The sequence below is a fragment of the Heteronotia binoei genome, chromosome 10 (assembly GCF_032191835.1).
Source record: "Heteronotia binoei isolate CCM8104 ecotype False Entrance Well chromosome 10, APGP_CSIRO_Hbin_v1, whole genome shotgun sequence".
In the NCBI taxonomy this organism is placed as follows: domain Eukaryota; kingdom Metazoa; phylum Chordata; class Lepidosauria; order Squamata; family Gekkonidae; genus Heteronotia; species Heteronotia binoei.
The window spans coordinates 41,607,159-41,633,335 of NC_083232.1; the positions used below are offsets into that span (position 1 = coordinate 41,607,159).

Here is a 26,177-nt window from a genome sequence, read left to right on the forward strand (position 1 = left end):
CTGACTTTGCAGTAAAACTGAAAACAGATCTATTCCACAGAGCACTAAGGCAATCGAAGTTTTGGTCAAATGGAAAAAGTGTACAGGATGTAGTAGTTTTTAATTTTTTTAGTTTTTAATTTTCTTTTAATTCACTTTATTGTTGTAATGTTTTTAATTATAGTATCTAAATGCCACAAAATCAAGCTATTTACAGTCAAAATAGGGCTCCTCAAGTATGTAAAAACACACAAAAATCAACAAAAAGAAAATGAGGGGAAACCTCATGGAATGCTGAGAGCAGCTGAATATCAGTTAGAGGAGGCAAAGGACTGAGAAATAATTCTTTCCTTAAGCCTCTGAGAGCTCAAAGGAGCCTGGACAGGAGATCTGAAGGGGTGGTTGGGAGGGGTTTCCCTATTCTCTCTCCTCCCATCTTGTTGTTCCTCATGGGTCTTTCTGGTGTATTGAGATTATAGGCATAGGGTGGTCAAACCATACACTGAAGGATAAATGGATACAAATCTGACATCAAGAACTGCAAGACTCAGAAACCTGTAGAACACTTCAACTTTCCAGGACATTCAGTGGGCGACCTCAGAGTACTTGTTTTATTGCAAAGGAACTTCAAGAAGAATAGAAAGGAAAATTGCTGAGTTACAAGTTATTCTAACACTCAGAACAATGGAACCCCCAGGACTTAAAAGAGATATTTTTCTTATCTCACTACATATGCTAATGTCATTCAGTCCTTACATCTCACCAGCCCAGAAGGGCTATGCATCCTCTTTATTTTATGTCTTATTTGGAATAGTAGATTGGAATTTAATAAATAGTAGAATGTAATGTAAATTGGATTGTTAGATTGGAATGCATTTCTCTGGTTTGGGAATAGAGGAGTCACACTGCACAGCTAATCACACCACCTCAAAGAAGAGGATGCTGTACTGTTGCCTCCACGCCTGAGAGGAGATGGTCACAGCAGTCTTTGTTAGTTAATCTTCAGCATTCCACAATTAAGAAGAGTACATCTGTCCATCAATCTCTGGTTTTGATATATTTATTTCCTTCACTAAGTTTTCCTGCTGAATTAAACCCAAATACTGACCATATAAACAAAGCTTGTTATTCCTGTTTGGTTCTTGCATCTGTTAAACACCTTCATTGTGCTGTATGCTAATTTGTTGCTTTCCCTCTGCATATGTGTATGGACTGGTAATTTCCATTTCAATGTATTGAGCGCTTTCATCAGCGCTGCCTTCGCACCATCCTCAACATCCACTGGAGTGACTTTGTGACCAACACTGAAGTCCTCAAGCGGGCAGAGGTTACCAGCATCGAGGCACTGCTGTTGAAGACGCAGCTGCGCTGGGCAGGGCATATTTCTAGGATGGAAAACCACCGCCTTCCCAAGATTGCCCTGTATGGCGAACTCTCCACCGGCCATCGAAATAGAGGGGCACCAAAGAAGAGGTACAAGGACTCCTTGAAGAAATCCCTTAGCACCTGTCACATCAACCATCACCAGTGGTCTGACCTAGCCTCAGATCGCAAAGCATGGAGGCACACCATCCACCAGGCTGTCTCTTCCTTTGAGAACGCACGCATAGCTGGTCTTGAGGACAAAAGGAGATTGAGGAAGAATCGCACTGCTACAGCACCAACCCCAAATCAGACTTTTCCCTGCAGCTACTGTGGCCGGACCTGCCTGTCCCGCATTGGTCTTGTCAGCCACCAGCGAGCCTGCAGCAAACGTGGACTATTGCACCCTTCTTAAATCTTCGTTCGCGAAGCCAAGCCGAGAGAGAGAGTATCTGAAGTGTGCATGCACAGCAAAACTTATACTTCGAATAAAAATGTGTTGGTCATAAAGGTGCTATTGGAGCTGAACTTTGTTCTGCTGTTTCAGATCAACACAGCTACCCACCTGAATCTGGTTTTGAACATGATCTTCCCAGAAAGATCATGGCAAAGGAGACCTTTGATTGAGGCCCTGGAGAGCTGCTGCAAGTCTGTGTAGACAATATGGACCTTGATGGTCCAAATGGCTGATTTGGTTTGGTATAAGGCAGCTTCCTCTTTTTTCTGTGTCCTGAGTATTGTAAGGGCTATACTTACTAACACCCACAAAAATTAAATAAATTAAATTATTTAATTGCATATTTTCCAAGAAACTCAGGGCAACAGACATGGTTATCCCTTCATCCTCTGCCCAACAACACTGTGAGGTAGGTTAGGTTGAGGGTGAATGGCTTGACCAAAGTCACTAAAGGAGCTTTAAGGAATGTATTTGTATAGGCTGATGGTCCCCCGTTCGTAACCCAACCCTGTAACCACAACAAATTGGCTCATTTAATACTTTGCATGCAGTGCCTACTGAGAATTCAATGCACTTCTATAGCCAGTTGGAAGGAATCAACAGCCACAACTTTTTAGTATATCCCGTAATTACATTCTCCAACATTTAAGATCTGGGCTGCAGCAGATATTGAGCTGGATTAGGGAGACCTGAGTTCAAGACCTTGCTCAGCAATGATGACACTCAGTGGATGAGTTTGAGCTAGTCGCTCTAAGCGAACCTGACCTATTCCCCAATGAAGAAAACGCGAGAGGGATACGGTTGCCAACAAGACTGGAAAAACTTCTCCTGTTCCTTTAATAAGAGGCTTGGGACTTTTCTGTATCCCCCCCCCCCCCCATCCGATTCTGGTCCCATACTGTTTCGGTTTAACCCATTTCCGAATGCATTTTATATCATTTTTCGGCTTGTCTGAAAATGGGCTGCTGAAGCTTTTCACGGCATTAAATTAAACTCCATCCAAACCACTGTCCCTGACTCTCCCTTGCCGACACGATGAGAAAAACGGCGAGGAAAGGACCACAAGAGCGAGACGCTCCAGGGCCGAAATGACTGAACCGCCGCTGGTTCAATTGTAGTTGAGCCTTGTGTATAAAGGGTGAGGGCGTCTCCTATAAATACGGAGTACCAGAGAGGCGCCAAAGCGGGCAGCCGGTTGGGAACTACATTTCCTCCAGGCAAGTTGCACACTCTACGTTTTAGACTGTAGTGCAATAGCCGTGTTGTCGCGAAAACAAAGAAGTGAGCTTTAGAAACAGGCAGGTTTACTCTGGCGCAGGTTAGAGCGGGAAACAGCAGGCATAAAGCGACCCCCTCCCAAGGGTGACCAAACTTGCTTAACGGAAGAGCCACACAGAATAAACATCAGACGTTTGCGAGCCATGAGGGGGGGGAGGGAGGGAGGAAAATGGAGGAGAGATTGGTGGAAAGAAAGCAACTTCAACTTTAAATGCATTCTTCAGGCTGCTGGCTGGCTTGGAGAAGTGATTTAAAGAAACATCCCTTCTCCAAACTGGCTGGCAGGGCGGTGGGGGCTTTGAGAGTCACACAATCTGTGTGAAAGAGCCACAAGTGGCTCCCGAGCTGCAGTTCGGCCACCCCCTGCTCTAGTCCTAAGCTAGAGCTCGCTTTCTCTTGGCGGCGTCCCCATACCCCAGCTGCTGCCGCCTCGCTCCGAACCTCACATTCAAGCCACAACAACCCACAACTCCACCGCCCTCCTCTCCAGCCTCCCGCCTCCGAATGGGCGGCCTCATGGCGTCATTAGTCTGCGCGTCTTCCTTCTGCGCTTTTCTTGCACGTGGTTGAACTTGCGCCTTTTAGCGTCTTGAAGACCGTGACCGGCTCTTCGCTCCCGTCTCCCCCTTTGTTCCTCTACATGGTGTGGGTTACCCGAGTCCTTCTCCGGAAGGTTAGTGTGTCTTCAGCCTCCTCGTGCGGCATCGGAATGGGGAGTTTGTGCACTCAGTGCAAAGAGTATGTTGTGTCAGGGAGCCATACTAAGCAAATCTGCTGAGAAGTACTGCTCCCATTTATTCAGTGGGGCTTACTCCCAGGAGAATGTTTTTAAGATTGCAACGTCAGTGAAACGGGTGTTATATTGGTTTAGGGGCGTTTTCGTCGGCTCAGTAGAAGAATTGCTGGTTTTGTGAATGTTTACCCAGAAACAGGCTGTGCTGATTCCAGTGATACTGAGCGTCATGTAAGTGTGCATAAGATCCTAGTTCGAAAGTACAGTCTTCAAAACACATTTCTGCGAGTAAGCCCCAATTGGTAGAACTGCTTAGGTTGGCATTTTCACTGGCTATTTTGGCCTTGTCTTATATGTTCAGTACTTTTATGTTTAAGCAAGGAGTCTATGTTGTCTGTTAAATCATTTATTATTGACTTTATTTATATCCCCCTTTCTTCCCAATAGAGACCCAAAGCTGCTTACATCATTCTGCTCTCCTCCATTTTATCCTCACAGCAACGGCCACTCAGCAAGTTTCCATGGCAGAGTGTGGATTTGACCCTGGATTTCCCAGATCCTAGTATGACACTTAAATCACTGTACTGCTTTGGCTCTCTAAATACATACTATTCTCTCTCACACAGAGTAAACACAGGATGGTAAATGCAACTAACTTTGAACATATGAAGCTGTCTTATACTGAATCAAATCAAAGTCAGTATTGTCTTCTCAGACTGGCAGCGGCTCTCCAGGGTCTCAAGCTGAGGTTTTTCCACACCTATTTGCCTGGATCCTTTTTTGGAGATGCCAGGGATTGAACCTGGGACCTTCTGCTTCCCAAGCAGATGCTCTACCACTGAGCCACCGTCCCTCCCCTGACTTTAAAACTTCAGCAGCAGAAAAACAATACAGTAATTGATTACTGTAAGTTTAAAACTTTTAGAGAGAGACGGCCCACAGTACACAACCTATGAGAGACAGAAATGGTACACAACAATGAGGGACAGACTCCTCTAGTGGCAGCCAGTTCCATAGCTGGGAGCATATACAGCCAGGGCTGCGTGAACTGCACTGGCTGCCAGTTACATACCGGGTCCGATACAAAGTGCTGGTTATCACCTTTAAAGCCCTATATGGCCGAGGACCTGCCTACCTGAGGGACCGTCTCTTCCCATATGAGCCCCAAAGAGCACTGAGGTCAGCAGGGAAGAACACGCTGACTATCCCTGGGCCAAAGGAGGCAAAATTACAGAGTACACGGGCACGGGCCTTCTCTGTTATAGCCCCGTGCCTTTGGAATCAACTTCCGGAGGAGGTACGGGCCCTGCGGAATTTGGACCAATTCCGCAGGGCCTGTAAGACCATCCTTTTCAAGCAGGCTTTTGTAGACGTTGATAGGATGGCTGTTTAATCCACCAATGATTTATCTAGTGACCCCTGCCATAATATAAGTGTACAGAATAACATCAGGAAGATCACCGCCGTTTAAATTATGGAATGACCCAGACATTCGAACTGGTTTTAGATTGTTGTTTTAAATTAATGTATAATTTCAATGTTGTTTTAAATCACCTTATATTGTATATTCTATATTGTATAATTTTATTGAACTGTTGTTAGCCGCCCTGAGCCTGCCTAGGCGGGGAGGGCGGGATATAAATAAAATTTATTATTATTATTATTATAGCTTCAGAGTTATTTCTGAAAAATCCCCATTATAATAATCTCTTAAACAGAGGGACAGAAAGTGTTGGGAGGAAGGTTATACAGGGAGAGGTGTTCCTTAAAGAATATGGACTGTGTAAGGCTTTAACAGCTAAAACCAGCATCTTAAATTGGGTCTAGAAATGTGCAGCAAGTACAGCAGCTTTAGGACCGATGTAATATCCTGGAGGTGCTTTCAGCCTGTCTGAAGTTTCAGGTGGGCAAATACCCTTGCTCGGAAGCTCAGTAACCCTTTATTACATTTCAGCTGTGAGCCAGTGTGGTATGAAGTTGGATTTGGTTTGAACATGTCTGGGTTTAAATCCTTGCCTAAAGAATGGCCTTGTACCTGTTGCTCCCACTCAGCCAATCTACTTTACAGGTTCAGAGATAATCTGGATCGACTCCATGTATGCCACTGTTTGTTTCTTGGAGGAAAAGTGGAATGTAATATAAACCGTTGTATTTTTTTTCTGGAATGCCCCTGAGCTTTTAAGAGCTTCATGAGAAGCAGATATTAGAAATATTTAGGTTTACTGTACGTTCCCACTGGAAAAGGCTGAACATGTTGCAATTCCTTCTTGTTAAGTTGTTAAAAAGTTTCATAGTTTTCATACACACACACCGAAGAATCTGAAGAAGTGTGAATGAATACAAAAGCTTATACACAGAATTAAACTTTGTTGGTCTTAAAGGTGCCACTGGATTCAAGCTTTGTTTTAGAGCCAGTTTGGTGTAGTGGTTAAGTGTGCGGACTCTTATCTGGGAGAAACGGGTTTGATTCCCCACTTGCAGCTGCTGGAATGGCCTTGGGTCAGCCATAGTTCTCATAGGAGTTGTCCTTGAAAGGGCAACTGCTGTAAGAACCCCCTCAGCCACACCCACCTCACAGGGTGTCTGTTATAGGGGGAGAAGATATAGGAGATTGTAAGCTGCTCTGAGTCTCTGATTCAGAGAGAAGGGCGGGGTATAAATCTGCAATTCTTCTACTTCTTTTACGTTATTGAAATCAATGGTTATTTTTTTAGAGATATTGAAAACAAATATAAGTTGAATTACAAATAATGAGCTTATCCTGAACTACCAGTGAGAACAGTAATGTCTTTGGTTTACATATTCTGAATGATCCTAAAAACACTTGGTGGATGCCAGAAGAGGTGTCAGTGGTGCCATGGCACAGACCCCTGCTCTAACCACTACACTAGCTTCATATAATTTGAATAAAACATAAGTCCAGAGACACTTTAAAGACTTCAGACAAAAGAAGGCAAGGCCAAATTCTGATGCTGCAGTGAGAATGTGAAAATTTACCCTATGTTTTTGGCATAGTTTCATCTGGAAATCTGAAATGTGATATAGAAGGAACATTAATAATATAAAGTGTTAATATTAAAGCAGTCAGCATACAAAATATTAACACATTTAGAAGAAACAAAAAGAAATGAACACAAATGAAAATTTTACATATATTAAAAAATTCCAGTGACTACAAATATTGAATTGCTGCCAATAAAACATGTACACCCTAGCAAAGCAATATAGAACTTTGTCTATTTAAACATGTGATTGAGATTAAAAGTCCCTAGTATAAAATATCACATGATGGTTCTAATTGTGTGTATGCACACACACACACACACACAATAGAAGTGACCTCTAAATATGTTTCTCTCCAGTGCTTTCCCCGTAGCTGCTGAACGCTCAGAGGAAAGAAAGCAGAATGCAGCAGGTCTTTTTAGAATTCCTTTCCAAGATGACAATAGAACATTGAGCAATGGCATTGGTACCTAGAGTGCTTAAATGGAGCTTATACTGTTAGTTTGTTAAATTTTTAATAATGATAAAGTAGCTTGGACTACTTGCAAAACTTGCCGTGTTTGATCTAGGAATTCAGTTTATTGTAATCAACTTGAGCTTACTTCAGTTTTATTATTTGAGCATTTGTGAATGGTTTGCATTTTTGAAGCTATATAGATAAACTTGAGCAGCAGTCAGGGAATGCGTGTAAGTGTTAATATTGGTGGTCTGGAGGCCCTTTCAGGCAATTTTTGTATTGTTTTTCTCAATATCCCCACTCCTGTTTATTAACCACATACAATTTGGACAGATTGGGTTGGATCCAGACTAAATTTCCCACTAACAAAAGGAGAGGACTAATTTCCGCCATTTCCTCCTTCCTTCGGTAGTTCCTCAATCTCCATCTCATGCCGTTCCTGAAAGATCCCTGTTGAACATATGAACATATGAAGCTGCCTTATACTGAATCAGACCCTTGGTCCATCAAAGTCAGTATTGTCTTCTCAGACTGGCAGCGGCTCTCCAGGGTCTCAAGCTGAGGTTTTTCACACCTATTTGCCTGGACCCTTTTTTTTTTTGGAGATGCCGGGGATTGAACCTGGGACCTTCTGCTTCCCAAGCAGATGCTCTACCACTGAGCCACCGTCCCTCCCTCCTGTTCCCTAGGAGAAACATTTCAGAGGGCTGTGAGGAGACAGGAAAGTTCTGTTCCACTGACAGAAATGCCTTCTGTTAGCAGAAGGTTCAGTGTGGATCCAACCCCCTTAAGTGTTACATTGCAATGAACCATTGTATTTACTCCTATATAAATGAATGGTTGTATTTATTAATGTGAAGAAAAGTGAAGGACTGTACTTGACAAGAATATTGAAGCAAGGGCAATACTTGCACTCCATCCTGACTGACAGCTGGTGCTCTGGCCTGACTGACAGGCTCCCTGTGGGCTTTACATCCGTGGTGTGGTCCTTGCAGTTAACAAGCCCACCTTCTACAGCAACCAAACTTGTTTAATGTAAGAGCCACATAGAATAAACATCAGATATTTGAGAGCCACAGGACATGAACGTCAGATATTTGAAAGTCAGAAGGAAGGAAGGAATGATTGAAAGAAGGGTGGAAAGAAAGCAATAGATGGGGGAGGGAGGAGGAGTTTGAAAGAAAGCAACTTTAAATATATTCTCCAAGTTGCCAGCTGACTTGGCTTGGCGAAGTGGTTTAAAGAGAGAAATTACTTTTCCAAGTTGGCTGACAGGGCAGTGGGGACCTCGAGGGTCATACAGTATGCGTGAAAGAGCCACAAGTGGCTCCTGAGCCACAGTTTGGCCACCTCTCCTCTACAGATTCCCCATCCATCAGATAATTTTCTAATAAATTTTTATTTATTTATCTGGGATTTATATCCCGCCCTTCCCATCGAGTGGCTCAGGGCGGCTTACAACATATATAAAACTAACATAAAAGTATAAAATTACACTTTAAATTAACAATTCACAATATATAATTAAAATAAAACATTTGTTATAACTATACATAATTAAAACAGCCAGCAGTCGTAAAGCTACACTCCATTCAGCTTCAGGTAAAAATTCAGTATACAATATACAGCATTCGGTAGTCGGTAAATGTGAAACAGCAGTATTAAATACGGTGTTCTTTTGACAGTATGGCAGATTTATGGATGACCTAAGGATCTATGTAAAAGGAGGAACTGGTGGAATGGGCCATCCTCGATTAGGTGGAGAAGGAGGACATGGTGGTGATGTCTGGTTGGTAGCCCAAGAAAAACTTACATTGAGAAGACTGAAAAGTCAGTTTCCTAAGAAACGGTTTGTGGCAGGAGTAGGGACCAACAGCAGGTGAGTACTTTCTGTTGTCTGGGGACAAAGAGTGGGGTACCTCTTCCTATTCCATAAAACATTTGTACTTTTTTCTCTTTTTCACTCCCCAAAGAATTTTTGCTCTGAAAGGTGCAAAAGGAAAAGATTGTGAAGTAAACGTGCCATCAGGAATATCTGTTGTTGCAGATGATGGGAAATTGTTAGGTATGGATCTTTGATTTTTTAAAAAAGTTTATATTATTATAATAAACTAGTGTGATGCCTAAATGCCTTTTGGTATATCTTTTCTTGTTATACGCTGCCATTGGCTTTTAGGATGAGGTTGTTAACTGATAGTTAAGATCCGAGGAACAACTCTGAATTAGAACATCATGCCCTGCATCCTGTTTTTTACAGTGGACAACCAGATGCTTCTAGAAAGCTCAAATGTCTTTTCCTACTATTATCTCCCTCCAGCAACTGATATTCAGAACACAGAAGTTTAATCAGTTATCATGTTGATAAATAATCCTCCATGAATGTGTCTAGATCTGTTTTAAAGCCATCCAAGCAAGTAGCCAGACGGTGAGTTCCATAGGCTAATATAGAGTTCCATGAAGGAAGTATTTCCAGTTGAACGCCCAGAGAATAATATCTGTTGATTAACAGATGATGACTTTGCCTTGACTGATTCGTGTTCTTCTGTAATCTCTGTAGCCTGTCCTGTGCATTTACTTTGAGTAAGTCTTATTGTATATAATAAGGCTTACTCATGAGTAGCTTGCACACATCATTGCAGCCGTATCAGTAATGAACTATTTATTTTAATCATTTTTATCCCACTAATTCCACCAAAGGTGCTCAAGATGGCTTATGGCCAATTCATATCAACAATTAAAAATATTAAAATAGCCATACAATAGATCTTGCTCTACAGCAACATAAATAATAGCAACTGGTTTAGCAGAATAATAACTGCAGCAAAATAAAATTTAAAATAAATTTGGTCGCACTACAAAAATTAGTAGCAATGATTTGAAATAAACGAATATCAGATGGAAAGTTAAAGATATAAGGATGCTAAAAAGGTGAAGAAGTATGAAAAATGAAACAGCATGAATTAACAAACTACCATTTTGTTATTCAAATCGTTCCACAACTTTGAAGAAAACAGTTTGTAACATTAGTGAATTTCTTGTCAGAGATGGCTGCTGAGCAGTATGAAAATTCAGGATGTAGAAGAAATATCTGTTAACTTTAAAAAAAAATCTTTGCTGAAGACGTTTGTGCAAAGCCAATATTGTTTGCAAATTGTTGTGCAATGTTTTTTAGGTGAACTTAACAAACCAGGAGACAGATTATTGGTGGCACGTGGGGGTATCGGTGGCTCTTTGGTAACAAATTTCTTGCCCACCAAAGGTCAATCATTCAGCATTCATCTTGATTTGAAACTTATAGCTGATGTTGGCCTAGTTGGGTAAGTTTTTGATCTCAGTTCTGTTAAAGCCATTGTTATTTTAGATTTATAACCTTCCCTTCCTGCAGACGGGCTCAAGGTGGGTAACAACCATTACACTATTCCATTCTACTTCAAGCACAGACTTAAGTTTGTTTGTTTATTTAGGATATTTCTGTGCCACCTCTTCAGAGCCCTGATCGAGGGGCTGATGATTAAAACTACCATGATATAAAACACAAACTATTAAAAACAAAGCATTGGACAAAAGCAGTATAAAATCTTTACATAAAACAGAGGCAGACCATAAAAAGGTAGATAAGATTTTAAAAAAAACCTAATTAAATACTCAGGTAAGATATATACTTTGGCCCAGTGCCTAAATGAAAATAAAGTAGATGGCAAGCAAGCCTCAAGGAGCAAGTTGTTCCAAAAGCAAGGTGCCATCACAGGAAATACATTTTCCCAAGTTGCCACCTGCCTCCCTTCTGAAGGTGAAGGCACAGAGAATAGGGCTTCAGAGGCAGATCTTACCTGGTTTGCTGGATAGTATGGGTTGAGATGGTCCTTCCGGTACCTTTGTCCCAAGCTGCTTGAGGGTAAGAACCAGCACTCTGAATTGTGCCTGTAACCAAGCCCCTGACAGTAGCCTAGCTGACACATTTTGGATCAACTGACGTTTCTGAATCACTTTCGAAGGCAGCCTCTCATGGAGTGCATTGCAGTAATCTAACTTGTATGTGATCAGAACGTGGACCACTGTGGCTAGATCATGCTTTTCATGCTGATAAAAGGTGCAGCATGATGGTGTTCCAAGCCTCCGGGCTTCGGCCAAGATCCAGTAGAACCCTGAAGCTACAAACCTGCTCCTTCAGAACACAACCCCTTACAGTATAGGCGAGCATCACAGTCCACAAGCAGCTTCTTCATTGATCAACAGCACTTCAGGCTTGTTTGGATTGGGCTTCAGTTTTTTGGCCCCCATCTGTGTTTCATTGCCCTCCTCCAGGCATTTATTGTTTAGGTAACATTTTTCCCACAGCCAGTTCTGCTGACATTAGTGAGGCCTAGTTTTATTCCACAGCTGCTGTGGTCAGAATGTCAGGCAATAACTTGAGAGACCTGGGTTCAAATATCTGCACAATAAAACTTGCTGGGCAACCCTGGGCCAACTGCATGCAACTCAGCCTAACCTACTCAACATGGTAGTGTGAGGATAAAATTAGGAAGGGAGAACCATGTACACTTCTGTGAGCTGAATAAACACATACTAGATAGATTTAGAATTAATTCAGTTCTTTCCTAATTTTCTCTTTCTGACTAAACTTGTGAATTTGAACCCTTGTTCAGGCTTTTTGGTACAACGAATCATTTGTACTGAAATTAAAAGACAGATGTTCAAAACAGGGTAATGGAAGTATTTTAGTTTTGTAAATGACTTCCCTCGCTTAATTGTAGGTTAAATTTTAGCTTTTCCTTTGGGAAGGAAGGAGTAATTTCAAGTGAGTCATGGAACATTTAATTTCTTTTACTAGATTGTTTAGTTGTGCTCTGAAAGCTTATGCTTTGATCTCAATATAAGTTTGCTTTTGTACTTCAGTACAAAAAATCATATTGTTTATAGAAGGGTGGGGAGAATAGAGAGAACATCAGATTGAGATGCATATAGATGGATGCAGTTTGATCTTCAAAGAAAGCACACTTAGCATTGAGGTAAATAAAATTCTTCCTGAAAAAGAAAAGTAACAGTTTTGAAATGCTGCTTGTAGGTTTTCCCTACTGCAGTATTTCTGGTCCCCCTCCCAAAAGCTTCTAGTTTATTATCAAGTATTAATCTCTTCATTACATCATAAAGAAATATGCTTCCTGTGATGTCACAAAAAAGATGAGGAAGAGATTAAGAAAATTTCGGGTTGTGACATAACAACCCCCCCCCCCCAAATATGCTTCCCTTTCACCGAAGGTTTTTTTTGCTGTTCCTGTGACTTCTGTTCAGCAAGAGTTTGATTAAAATGGGGTAGTTGCTCTTTTCTACACAATATTTGGCTACTTTATCCATGACCCATGGTTCAAGAGGAGAAAGAAAATATATAATCTGATCTACCTGGTATTCTTTGGAGAACAGGCATAATGGAGTTTCATCACTCTCCCATATTGGAGCACATTTCTCCTGAGTTAAGGAGAGAATAAAGAGGAGCAAATCTATTTTTCTTGACTGCCCCCCTCCCCCCACCGCTGAACACATTGGTTGGTTTGTACTAAAGAAGTTTCTCTACATTGTAAATAGGGAATAGATAGGGAATTGCAGGACAACATACTTGGGATATTTTGCTTTATGCTGTGCAGAAAAAAAGTCTCATGTAGAAATAATGCTTATGTTTGATGTTGCACTGTGAGATAGCTGATTACCTTCTTTCTTTCACTTCCCACATTCTCTGAGAACTAACAGAACTATCGTCTTCCTTTTATTTGGATATTAATTTGAGTAGCCTAATTTTGCTAGATAATCAGTTTATTGTTCTACATACAAAATACTGTCAAGGCATTACATTGACAATTCCTACTTTTCTTCTTTCAGATTTCCAAATGCAGGAAAGTCATCTTTGCTAGCAAGTATTTCCCATGCTACCCCTCAGATTGCAGATTATGCCTGTAAGCAAGAAATTGAAAGCCTCATAGATCAATGCTTGCATTATATAACTGAAGCACAAGGAATTTTGTCGTCTTCCTCCCTACCCCACAGTTTTTTGTAATGTGGTGGGAATGAGCACTGAGATACTTGAGGCCATAGGAGGTTGACTGTTATGCTCAGCCATCCCTTTTACTGAGTAGCTTGGAATGGGGAGGGGCTGTGGCTCTATGAGAGAGTATTTGCTTTGCATGCAGAAGGTCCCAGGTTCAGTCCCTGGCATCTCCAGTTAAAAGGATCAGGTAGAAAGTGATGTGAAAGTCTTCAGCCTGAGACCCTGGAGATCCACTGCCAACTACAGCAGGTAGTACTAACTTCGATAGAAGTTTGAAAGTATTGAGGGTTGTCCATCTATCATTCCTAGGTGGTTTGTTCTCCTTCGCTGTTTGTGCCCCCTTTCAACAAACTTTGCACTTCTAGGGGACACAGATCACATATCAAAGATGCCTAGTTGGAGCTACATCATTCTGTCTCCTTGCCTGGGGAACCAGCAGTGCAAAATTTGGTTGTTAGTGGTTTGTTAAGGTGGCAACTGATGTTTCTGGCAGGGTGGATTTGATTTAAATCACTAGTCAGTAAGACTTCATTTAAATCATGGGTGATTTTTGCTGTCCTTAATATTTACAATCCACATTAAGTTTTCATTTGAGTATAATAACTTTAAAAGTTAGTTTTAGTTATATGGGTAGTTATGAAATCACTGCAAGGTGAACTATCTCCAGTTTAATAGGTTAATCATTCATATTTGGGCAACTTTTCTGCTGTACTTTATTGGAAGGATAAAAATAATCAAAAGTAATAAGCAAGAGAGCTGTGACTTGTGCTTTTCCTCAAAATCGGGTGAATCACAATTTGAAGTTGATTTGCAGATTTATAGGGCAAATAAAAAACAAAGTTTACAGTTCGGGATGTTTTAGTAAATTGTGGGTTGTGCTAAACAAGAAGCAAGTCATTGAATTGCATTGTGTGGAAAGACAAATGACTGCTTGAGTACAAAGCCTGTTCTCAAGCTTTGCGATCTGTGTGAACAGATCTTTATAGTGTCACTGCATGTCCAAAGCACAGGTGATTGCTTCTGTGTTGCTGTGCCCTAGCTCTCTTTGCAGCATAAATAGGGGTGTGGGGCATATAAAAAGAAATTTTTATAAGACACCTTTTAACTTTTTCTTCTTCCTACAGTCACAACTATAAGTCCTGAACTGGGGACAGTTATGTATGCTGATCACAAACAGGTTGGTTCCAAAAAGTAAGGCTGTATGGTGTATAAATCTCCTTTACGTTGCATTTGGAGATCCAGGTATTTATAAAACTGGTGCCAGTGTTTTGCATAAGAACTGTCAGCTCAGTCACTTCCAGGAAGCAGCTGTAACTTGTCTCATATCCTTTCCATCCCAATCTCCTTACTGTCCTTGGGCCGAAAGAAGCCCGCTTGAAATCCACCAGAGAAAGGGCTTTCTCTGTTATGGCCCCTACATGGTGGAATCAGCTGCCGGAAGAGGTGAGGGCCCTGCGGGACCTTGTCCAGTTCCGCAGGGCCTGTAAGACGACCCTCTTCCGACTAGCCTATACCTAGCTTGAGAATTTAATGCACTTGCCAGATCTCTTTTATATATATTTGGAATATTTATTAATCTTTAAGGTTTTATCTGTTTTAAATGTTTAATCCTTTACATGTTTAAATATTGTTTAATTTTTATGTCGGATCTATTATTGGAAGCCGCCCTGAGCCACTCGTGGGAAGGGCGGGATATAAATTGTAAATAAATAAATAATAAAAAAAATATACTTTCTTCAAAGTAAATAAATGCCCAAAAGTGGCTGGTTAAAGAAGCATATATATTCTGATACATAGTATTTTCCTGTTCCTTACTGGTTAGATTTTAAGTTAGCCCTTCCTAACTGGTCCCAAATTTGCAAATGACACTAAGTTCTGATCCCAGGAGGCCTGAAGGAGAATTCCACTACCAAATAGAGGGTTTTTTTTCCCTTGAGGAGGGAGTCAGAAATTGCCCAAGCTAGGGATAATTATGTCTGACTTCAATATTGAGATGTGAGTGTTGATTTTCTAACCTAGTAACTTTCTACATCAATGCACAGTTGAAAGAATGAATTTTGGTTTTTTTTTCTTTATTTGCCTTTGACAGTTATTTTTATAATTGTGATTAATAATAAAAACATCCATTCTAAACAAGTATAGTTCCATATGCTGAATACATACCTCAGTGTTGAGTAATATGAGTGATTTACAGAGGAGTAGGTAGGTGGTGAAGTTATAAGGGCCTCCCACTCTAAGAGAGTGGGGCTCACAGCCCCTGTACCTAGGATGGAACTCCTAAGCAATTACTCCAGTAGTGACTGCTATTTTAAGAGAAACAGTCACCTAGAAATCTGGTAGCAGTGGACTCACTCTGTGGCAAACCTCCAAAACCAAATTATTAGAAAGTGTACAGCCTTATGTTAAATTTCATAAGGCCTTCTTTGGTTAGCAGGACCAAGACAGATGTACCTGGGTTTTACTGATTTTTGTTTTTTTACCCAAAGAAATGACGATGTTTTTGCCTTGTATATGTGTTTTTTAAGGGCATTCATTTGGGCAATGTATCATTACAGTGCAAATTCTCTGCAGACTTATACCAGTCTAAGTCCACTGGAGTCAATGGACTTAGGCAGGAGTAACTCTAAATAGTATGGTAAAACTCTGAGGATGTTTTAATGGCTCCTGTAGTGGACAGGGTCTGCATCAGTTAACAGGCCCTGGCTCTGCCTACCCCTTCCTGATATTCTGAACTGAAGGGGCCATTCCACTCCACTGTCTCAGGGTATTGCTGTCACACTGTGCCTGTCCTGGGCTCTGGTTAGGCAGAACAACCTCCTAACCTCCCTCCCGTGTCACTAGGAACCCACCTTGGGGCTTCCTGGATACCCTTGGGGATCCCCTGGAGAGTTGACAACTGGCCATTTTGCCACTTTTTCTCCCCTCTAGGGATTCCTTGCCCCACTTCTAGTGTTTCCAAGCGGTTGGGGGAACTGTGGTACAGAGGGACTCAAGCCCTAAAAATAGCGTTTCTCCACAGTTCCCCTTCAGATTTTGTTCACTTTCAGACCTTTCTATAAATGACTAAACATAGTCTTCCAGAAAATTGTCATAAAATAGTTAATGTTTCATCCAGAAGATTATGTTTTCTAATGTGAGATCCGTACTACTAGGTTTTGATGAAGGGATCAAGGACCATGTTCATTCAGGAGTATTTCAAATATCTAATTCTATACCACCTGATCTTTACTTTGATGTGTAAAAAAAATCTATAGCTGATGCATGGGGTAATGCTAGAAATGTCAGCCTGGAGATGAAAGACTTGCGTCAAGAGGTGTCCGATGACAGCAGTGCAACAGCTGAGTTCACAGATGTGAAATGCGTAAAAAGGGCTTGGGAGATGATGCTTTAATCTTTGCCCAAATAGTAAGAAATGGGTAAAAATATAACCTTTTATCTCAGGTCAAGTTTTCCCTGGTGATGTCTCTACAGGATCAGCGTAAAATACTCTTTTAAAAAGACCATTAAGTATCCTTCCGTTAATAAAAGTATTGTAGCTAATAGTAGCCTGGTTTTTTACAGTAACATGAATAAAAATAGAATTAATGAAGACAATTTTTCATCCTCTCTTTCCCCTAAAAGTGCAGCCTTGTCAGTAGCTTTCTGCATATCAGGATTTGAGCCTTGCAGATTAATCTACAATTATTCTTCAAAGAATTAAAGAGTCTTGTGACATATGCAGTTTTAGATTCCACTGGCTTTATGTGGGAAGTTTAAAAGATCAGACCTTTAGTGTTGTTGTCACTATCATGAACAAGCAGCAAAATGAGTGTGCCTTGATACAAAATTGCACAATCCAGAGTATCCTTCAAGTCATTGGCTCATATGCACCATTGTTTCTTTTTCTTTCAATTTCACATTTGCTATGATGTGAATTGGCAAACTATGGCTGACACTTGCTGTCCAAACTTTGGTTCTGGTGGTAGGGGAGAGGCTGCTAACCATTTAATTGCCACTTTTAGCATCTTGTCAATCTGAGGTTAACACTTACTACAAAATTCAGAGAGAAGCTGTAGAAGGTGGGGTTGGAGAGATGGAAGAGAAGTACCCTGCTTTGGGAGAATGCCTGACCAGAATATGTTTAGCTTTGAATATATGCTATGCAAATTGTTTTGTAAAACATTTTGCTGTTTTATAAAACATTTTTTCCCTGTTAGAAGATCAAAGAGACTTATTTTTTCCTATCTAATAATATATTTGAAAATTAGCAATAATGTTGTTTGTGAAAATGTTCTTTAAGCAAATGTTTCATTTGTTCCCCTGTTGCTTTTTTTCCCTGAAAGGGGAACTCCTTGATTCTCAGCCATGTGTACAAATGCTTTGGTTGTGTCTACATTACCCCATAATTTGTCTGTATTGGCACAATAACCTTCTCTGTTGGTTTGCTGATATGCAGTCTACATATACAAAGAATGGCATAGGAATTATGTATAATGGAATGAGGCCTGGATTTGGTCATTCAGGAAATAAGGGGATATTCCATAGCTGGGATGAGTCTGGTGTGTATGTGGCTTGTCACTTTGAGTTGTTTAAATACAAGGCTTGTTTAAGCAAGTTACTTACCTTTCACTTTTGGAATGGGTCAGGATTAATCAATTGCATTTTTAAAGGAAAGCGGGCTGAAGTTGAATCCAACGAAGACAGAGGTCCTTTGCTTGGGTCGCGGTGCCCTGGGAAGGGAAATCCCCTTGCCGGTTCTTGACGGTGTGCAGCTTAAAGCGGCACATAAGGTCAGGAGCCTGGGGGTTCTTCTGGAGCCTTCATTATCAATGGAGGCACAGATAGCGGCCGCTGCCAAGTCCGCGTTCTTTCATCTTCGACGGGCGAAGCAGTTGGCCCCCTTCCTGGAGCGCCGTGACCTAGCAATGGTGATCCATGCTACGGTCACCTCGAGACTGGACTACTGCAACGCCCTCTACATGGGGCTGCCCTTGTGCCGAACTCGGCGGCTGCAGCTGGTGCAGAACGCGGCGGCTAGGCTGTTGCTGGGGCTCCCAAGATGGGAGCACATACAGCCGGGGCTGCGCGGGTTGCACTGGCTGCCAGTGGTATACCGAGTTCGCTACAAAGTGCTGGTTATTACCTTTAAAGCCCTATATGGCCGAGGACCTACCTACCTGAGGGACCGTCTCTCCCCACACGAGCCCCAGAGGGCACTGAGGTCATCTGGGAAAAACCAGTTGAATATCCCTGGGCCAAGGGAGGCCAGACTGAAGGCCACCCGGGATCGGGCCTTCTCTGTCACTGCTCCACTACTATGGAACCAACTTCCTGAGGAAGTGAGGGCCCTAAGATGTTTAGATCAATTTCGTAGGGCCTGTAAGACCCACCTTTTCAGGATGGCCTTCAACTAGTGACAGAATCAATGACAAAGCTAGGCATGCTGCTGGAAATGTTTTAATGTCCTATTCTTAGAAGTCTACCAAATCTAATGTTATAACGCCATGTTGTTATGTTATGTTAATTTTAATAATTTATAACTGTTTTAACCATGTTTTATAATGTAAAACCGATGTAGTGTTTATTTTATGTTGTGAGCCGCCCTGAGCCCGCTCCGGCGGGGAGGGCGGGATAGAAATAAAAAATTATTATTATTATTATTATTATTATTATTATTATTATTATTATTATTATTATTATTATTATTATTATTATTATTATTATTATTATTATTATAATTTTGATATGTTCTTGAGTGAATCAGTAAAACACAAACACATCTATTCCTGAATAAAATTTATAGTGTGGGCATTTCCCCCTCTCTTAGATCACAGTTGCTGATCTCCCAGGTTTGATTGAAGGCGCACATATGAATAAAGGAAGAGGACACAAGTTCCTGAAGCATGTGGAAAGAACAAAGCAGCTTCTCTTTGTTGTAAGAACACACGGTTGCCAGGTGTCTTTGGGGTTAGCTTGGAGATGCTCCATTTAATTTAGTTTGTCCAAAGCGGTAATGTCAGATAGCCATCATGGGGTACTACATGATAGTATAATTACAGCATGCCATGAGCTTATTGTTACTTTAAAAAAAATTCTCCCATGTGGTAATTACCAATTTAGCTTGCTGTCTCACATTCAATTATGTCTGTTTTCCTCCTACACTTTTCATATACATTGACAGTGTTTCTGTCCATCCTTCAGAACAGGCATGTAGTCTTAACTATTGTCATTTTGCTCATCTTTTACTTTGAATACTGCAGCTTCCTTTCTGATTTGCTGGTTCTGCAGTCCCTTCATCTTTGTCCAGCAGACTGTTACCAAAATGATTCATGTTTCATTGTTCTGACCATGTGACACTCCTTTGTAAGTGACTACATTAGCTATCTCTTACGTGCACACTCTGTACATCTTTGCTCTTGACCTTTACTCCTCTAGCTTCACCATTCAAAGACTTTTTGAAAGTCTTTTCCACCCTCAACATTTCTGCCCTTTCTACCTTGCTTTCAGTTTTGGCTGGAACTGCATCCGCGTACACCTACCAAATGCCACCTGTCTCCAGTCCTCTTTCAAAACCCATATTTTCCATCAGATCTTTGGCACAATTCCTGTACCCTTTGGAAACAAACCATAAGTACATGTAATTGGTATTACATTGAACAGGCTTCCTCTGTAGGTGGTTGGGTCTCCTTTGGAGGTTTTTGGAGGCTAGATGGCCATCTGATAGCAATGCTGATTCTTTGAACTTAGGCAGATCATGAGAGGGAGGGCAGGAAGAGTTACATCAGTGCTTAGTTCTTGTGGCCCTTTCTTACACACCCAAGGAAAAGCTGATCAATTTTTTCCAGGCCAGTTTGGCCAGGGATCCTTGAGGTTTTTTTTAAAAAAAAAATCATCATCTTTTGGGCATGGAGGAGGGGTCACTGAGTGACAGTACTGGGAGGAAGTATTTTTGAATTTCCTGCATTGTGCAGGGGTTGGGGCTAGATGACCCTGGAGCAATGCTCCCTCTACGCTGTGGAGTTTTGTGAACAAAAATTCTACTTCGTGAACTATTGGCATTAAAGTTGTGAGCTACTACATAAATTAGCTTGCTCTGGGGCCATCCTTCCTGAGCTAAGACAAATATGTGAACTGAAGGCCAAGAAACTGTGAGCTAGCTTACACTAACTCAGCTTAGAGGGAACACTGCCCTAGAGGTCCCAAAACTATGACTCTATTCTATATGAATTCCTATTTGTAGTCTAATTCTCTTCCCTTCTTTTGTTGTCTTCCTTATTTCCATTTCTTGGTACTGAATTCTTTAAAGCAAAGCCCTGTCATAGAACACAGGATGAGTGATCAAATTTTTACTTTGAATTATGAAGCTTTATATGGCAACTAACTTTGCACATGAAGTTGTTATCCCGGGTTTACCAGTTGAACTTACAGGGTTACCACTTTTCATCAGAAATGCTGTTCAACATCCTGTTTCAGTCAGGTCATAAGATGATTTGGAAAAAGTAGGGAATAATTTTGGGTTAAACAGGTTGTGTATCTAATAAGAGGAAATAGCACTGCTTGTGACATGATTCCAGTAAGAGCTTTTGTGAGCAAAAAAATCAAACAACATGAAGTATGCCATAGAATGGTACTATATGGATAACAGTAAAACACAGGGAGTTAAATGGTTTAATGGTTTCCATTGTTCAGGTACATTGATCAAAATTAATAGAATTGATGTTCTTTTATAAAATTACTTTCGTGCTTTAGAACGTATGTTCTTGACTGTTTTGCTAGATTTCTTTCAGCTCTGTTCATTGTCTCGATAGATTTTTTATTAGTAAAGCATAAAATATATGTAAGGACTTAACTTTAAAAAAATGTATTTTTTTCAGGTTGATGTATTTGGCTTTCAGCTTTCCCCTAAGACACCATTCAGAACAGCCTTTGAAACTATACTGCTACTAACAAAAGTAAGGTTACTGATGGTAATTTATTTATTTAGAACATATCTTGTCCTGTTTTTTTCCCCTATGAAGACCCAAATAAGCTTACAAAAGGATTTAAATAAACTGTAATGTGAACAAAAGAAAATGGTCCTCTCTATATGCAGGTCTGGGTTCTGTTGGGGTGGTTTATCAAGACTGCAGACTACAAACCAAAGGGCTGATATCTCTGGCCACGCTGAAGCCTTAAGTAATTGCAACAGTAGGGAAGAAAAGGCTCAGTTGACATCTGAAACAGTTGGGAACCATCTTCCCACAATTCTCCTCCCTTGCTGACATACAAGGAAATTTAAAGTATGAAGCATCCTAATAGTTCCATAGGAAACCTATTAAACTGCAGATTCAATGATTGCTAGCAAATGGAAGTTGTCTGGGATGTTTCAGAGTTTTAGAAGAGTCCAGGTATCTTGGGAGAGCTGATGGTGATATCTATTTAAGATCGATTCCCCCCCCTACTTCGTTTTATATCTATAGTGCAGAATCCTCAGTTTTTCATTGAAGTGAAATATCAAATCATTTTAATTCCCTACATGGAAATTTAATTCCCCCAATGGCTCCATTTTTCCAGATTGTTAGCAAAATATGCTGTGCTTAGAAAAAGTGTCTCCACAAATTCAGAACTGAGAGAATTATATTACTCAAAGTGTGCAGTATCACATTTGCAGTGGCATCTTGCCTGTATGCATATCCACTATGATGCACATACCTTATTGAAAACATTCTTTTTTAAGATAAAATCTTTGGTTTGGGGCCCTTTTTTTGTTCAGGAGGGCTTTTTAAAATTAGACAGTAGCGAAGTAATGTAACAAAATGGCTCAGAAAGATGCTTTCATATAGGGATTGTGTGTACCACTCTATAGTATATACTATCTGTTCTTGTAAGTATGATCTTACTTTGTAATTTCTGCATTGTTTTATGTGTCATGTATATGCTCATTCTTGGTTTCAGCTCTGTTTTCAGATTTCTTGCTCATTTTGAATTTCTGCAAAACCTATTGCATTGTCCCATTCCTGTTGATTTAAATTGCCTTGTGTTGAATCTTAGTGAGAAAAGCAGACTGTAGATAATGTAAATAATAAATAAATAAAAGTTTAATGTTGTTCAGTTCTTAGAGTACAGTAATGTTTGCCCTATATGCCATGTGCAATATGATTCTAAACTGCTATAACATCAAGAGTGATTAATGGACTGCTATGCACTCTAAAGAGGATGTGCAGCCCATTTATGTTGGTTATTGAGCTTCAGCAGAGTGTTGAATTAATTTGAAAATCAACGTGTGTGTTAACTTTGAACATATCCTAAGCATTACGTATTGAGTAGTAATTGTAAACTAAAAGTCTTGTAAAAGGATAAAATACTTTTTTGGAAAGCTAGTTACAATTGCAAATTGGATTTTTTTGTTGGAAGGAGTTGGAATTGTATAAAGAAGAACTTCGAGACAAATCTGCCCTTCTGGCTGTCAATAAAATGGATTTGCCGAATGCACAAAAAAACTTTAATGAGCTTATGGAACAATTACAGAGTCCTCAAGGTGAGAGAGCTTTTGTATGTTTTATTTATAATAAGATATTTACATGCCTGTGACATCATGCTGCTAAGGAGTTATCAGTATTTGTTGGAAAGATAACCATTACTCTTCGAAAGAAAAATGAACTGCGAATGTCTTATTGTAATTAATGTTGCATGTGACTAGTAGTCAATGATTAATAATGACCACTCATAGTATCCTCTGGTAATTAGCGAAGATATACATCTCCATCCCATGTACACAACTAATGCAGTTCACATAACTCAAGTAGTATACTTGTACATTCAGTACCCACTGATTGCACAATAGATGCTTTGTAGTGCTATTCTTAGCACAGTTATGTCTTTCTAAGTCCATTGAAGTCAGCAAGCACAACTCTGACTTTATGCTGTTCTACATGCAGATTCCAGTCCAGCAGGATAGGTGAATAGAAATCTCACCTTTATAATACTTCAGTTGGGTAGCCGATTTTCACTTATCCTGTGTGTATAGCTGTTTTCTCTAATGGCCTTCTTCTATAGAAAGGGAGCAGAAAAGGCTGGGGTTTTTTTTAGCACATCAACTGCAATGTGGGACTTGCAACCCTGATCTATGTCTTCTGTTAATTATCTCTAAACTTCATAAACCAGAGATGGTCAAAATGTAGTCTACAGAGTCCCCCCCTCCCCTACCAAAATTAAATACCAAACCAGTTCACGAACCAAAATTCAGCATGAACTAGGGCCAGTTCAGAGCCTCCAAACCAATGTTTGGGGAAGGTGCCTTCCCTAAACATTTACTGGACTTTTGTCCAGTTTGTCTGTTTGAGGCTATTTAAACCTAACAGCTGAGTGGCGCAGGTTCTGCAGCTGAGCTATTAAATTTAAATGTCTGCGAGCCATTTCAGCAGTTGGTTTCGCTTCCTCCTGCTTGTATGGAACATCCATATTAGGTGATCCACCTTTGCAGGCTGTAAGCCATTTCACTGGGCAGTTTTGTTCCTCTCTAGAAAATCTCAGGGAGTAAAGTCATGCATAATTCTAACATTTTAGGCAGAACCTATGTTTAACAGGATGCTTATCTTTATCAGGAGAGCCAGTTTGGTGTAGTGGTTAAGTGTGCGGACTCTTATCTGGGAGAACCGGGTTTGATTCCCCACTCCTCCACTTGCACCTGCTGGCATGGCCTTGGGTCAGCCATAGCTCTGGCAGAGGTTGTCCTTGAAAGGGCAGCTGCTGTGAGAGCCCTCTCAGCCCTACCCACCTCACAGGGTGTCTGTTGTGGGGGAGGAAGGTAAAGGAGATTGTGAGCTGCTCTGAGACTCTTTAGAGTGGAGGGCGGGATATAAATCCAATATCTTCTTCTTCTTCAGTCATACTATAAACATCTTAGTAACGTGGTGGCAACTACTGTCAAAGCAACTTTTTAAAAAATCTGCACAGCCAATCAGAATCCTTGCTCAGCAAAAGCCCAACCTGGCCCCACCTACTTTCTAAAACATGCAGCATAGTGCTTCAGGATCCATCTTCTAGTGTCCAAACAGTTCAAAACCCAATTGTTTCAACCCTCTTAGAATTAATATATTCATATAAGACTGCTATTGATGTTGCATAATTTTTTTGTCTTATATTTGAGGCATAATAAGCTTGAGCTAAGTACTACTAAATTATGGCATAACATACTGGAAAGCTCTGGTTTTAAGAGAAAGGCATGCAGTCTGTAGTTTGTGCAAATCTGTTATATTTACATCCTCTTTTTCTGTTGTGAAATTAAATTTCCAGGGAATTTTACAGCAACATTGTCCTGTGCATTTTATTTATTAACATGTATCATTTCAGATCATATGCATTCACTCCCCAAAGAGATGATTCCAGTAGACACTGTAAGGTTCAAGGAAATAATTCCTGTATCTGCACTTACTGGTGAAGGGACTGAAGACCTAATTACATGTTTACGAAAAGTACTGGATGAAGATGCTGAGAAGAACATTAAACAACTTGCTGCATTACATCTCTCAGAAATGTAGATGTTCCTTACAAGCAGAAGCTGTTGTGTGATGATTAGGTGATCCATCTTTGCAAGCCTCTCTGATTGAATACTGAATATTGTCTAGCCCTTATTTGTTCTCTGATGCCACTTTCGGCTGTACTGCTACCCAGGCATTTTAAAGGCAAAATTATGTGAATTAGCGTGTTCTTTTTTTTGTAAAATATAAAAATGCACAATATGCTAATTTGATCACTTTGAGTTAGCAAGTGTTATGCAGCTTTTCAAGCTACGCATCAGTTTTGTCAGGCAAATTACAGAATACTTTTGATAAGATGTAAATATATACATAATTGTATGTAAATATGCTGAAGATGGTTGTTAGCTGCCTGAGCCCGCTTGCGGGAAGGGCAGGGATATACGTAAATCCAATAAAATAAAGATCTCTCTCTTTATTTGTGCAAAGATTTCAGAAATGGTATTTTTGGTTTGAGAATATCAGTGAGAGTGAAGAATGTCCCTCTGAAATAATGTGGGGCAGGAATAATGACAGTTATTTAGCAATCGAATCTAAAAATTAAAATTAAATTAGGGAACACAGTGTGGAACATAAAAATGGCAAAACACCTACCCGAATGCTGCAAAATGAGCAGAGCAAAGGTGATGGGATCAAACTATACATGTGTGATACATGGGATCAAAACTATACATGTGTGATATTGCCATGCAGTGAAAACTTGACATAGCTACATTCAAATTTTCTTCAAGTCTTTTCTGCTGCTATGATTAATCTCTAAATGTCTTAAATGTGCATTCTGTGCTGAGGATAAATTGTGCTTTTTTGGAAATTGGATTGAGGCATTTCTTTGGCACTAAAATGAATGGCGAGGAATTGATATATAAAAGGAAGGTAAAGACCAAAGGGTAGAGCTAACTGCAGTTCCTCCATCTAATACTAGCCCCGTTGACCTTCTCCCACACTTAGTTTGGAGTTGATTTTATGAAAGTGGACTGAATTTGTTCTTGGGACCACTCAAGCTAATCCTTTGATCAGGATCACAACTCTCACTAGTCTACCTAGAACACATCTCAAATTGCTACTGCAATTACTAGTCATCTGTGTCACAATAAAAGAAAAATGTATAAGGTATATTGAAGCTTAACTACTATGGCAGCTATCAAAAAAACAGACAAAAGGGAAAAGATTCCACATTTTAGGGAGCAGCGCAAATGCACTCTGCTAATATGCAGGGAAAGGGAGAACTGCAGCTTAGGAACAGTCAGAAAGGATTGATATACAAAGGCAAGGAAATGATCTCTCACAAGCCATTAAGTGGTGGTGGTGGGGAGCAGTGGTTTGGATAGTATGGTTTCTAAAAGTTTTAATGGTGTAAAGTTTAAAAAGGTAAA

The 26,177-nt window shown here is 40.3% G+C and overlaps 1 protein-coding gene across 2 annotated transcripts; it reads left to right on the forward strand.

Annotated features, from left to right (window-relative positions):
• Nucleotides 1-3,549: 3,549 nt before the first annotated feature.
• GTPBP10 (GTP binding protein 10) lies at nucleotides 3,550-25,232 on the forward strand. Of its 2 annotated transcripts, XR_009555883.1 has the most exons (11): nucleotides 3,628-3,749; nucleotides 8,955-9,148; nucleotides 9,243-9,334; nucleotides 10,442-10,586; nucleotides 13,144-13,217; nucleotides 14,434-14,486; nucleotides 19,116-19,223; nucleotides 21,163-21,240; nucleotides 22,682-22,805; nucleotides 24,620-25,028; nucleotides 25,077-25,232. XR_009555883.1 is itself a non-coding variant. In XM_060248472.1 (10 exons), exons 1-10 carry the CDS (start codon nucleotides 3,717-3,719, stop codon nucleotides 24,805-24,807), a joined length of 1,089 nt encoding a protein of 362 aa, XP_060104455.1. In that variant the 5' UTR covers nucleotides 3,550-3,716; the 3' UTR covers nucleotides 24,808-25,232. The 2 variants fall into 2 exon arrangements, 1 of the variants encoding a protein (XP_060104455.1); XM_060248472.1 differs by having other exon boundaries at nucleotides 3,550-3,749; nucleotides 24,620-25,232.
• The last annotated feature ends 945 nt before the right edge of the window (nucleotides 25,233-26,177 follow it).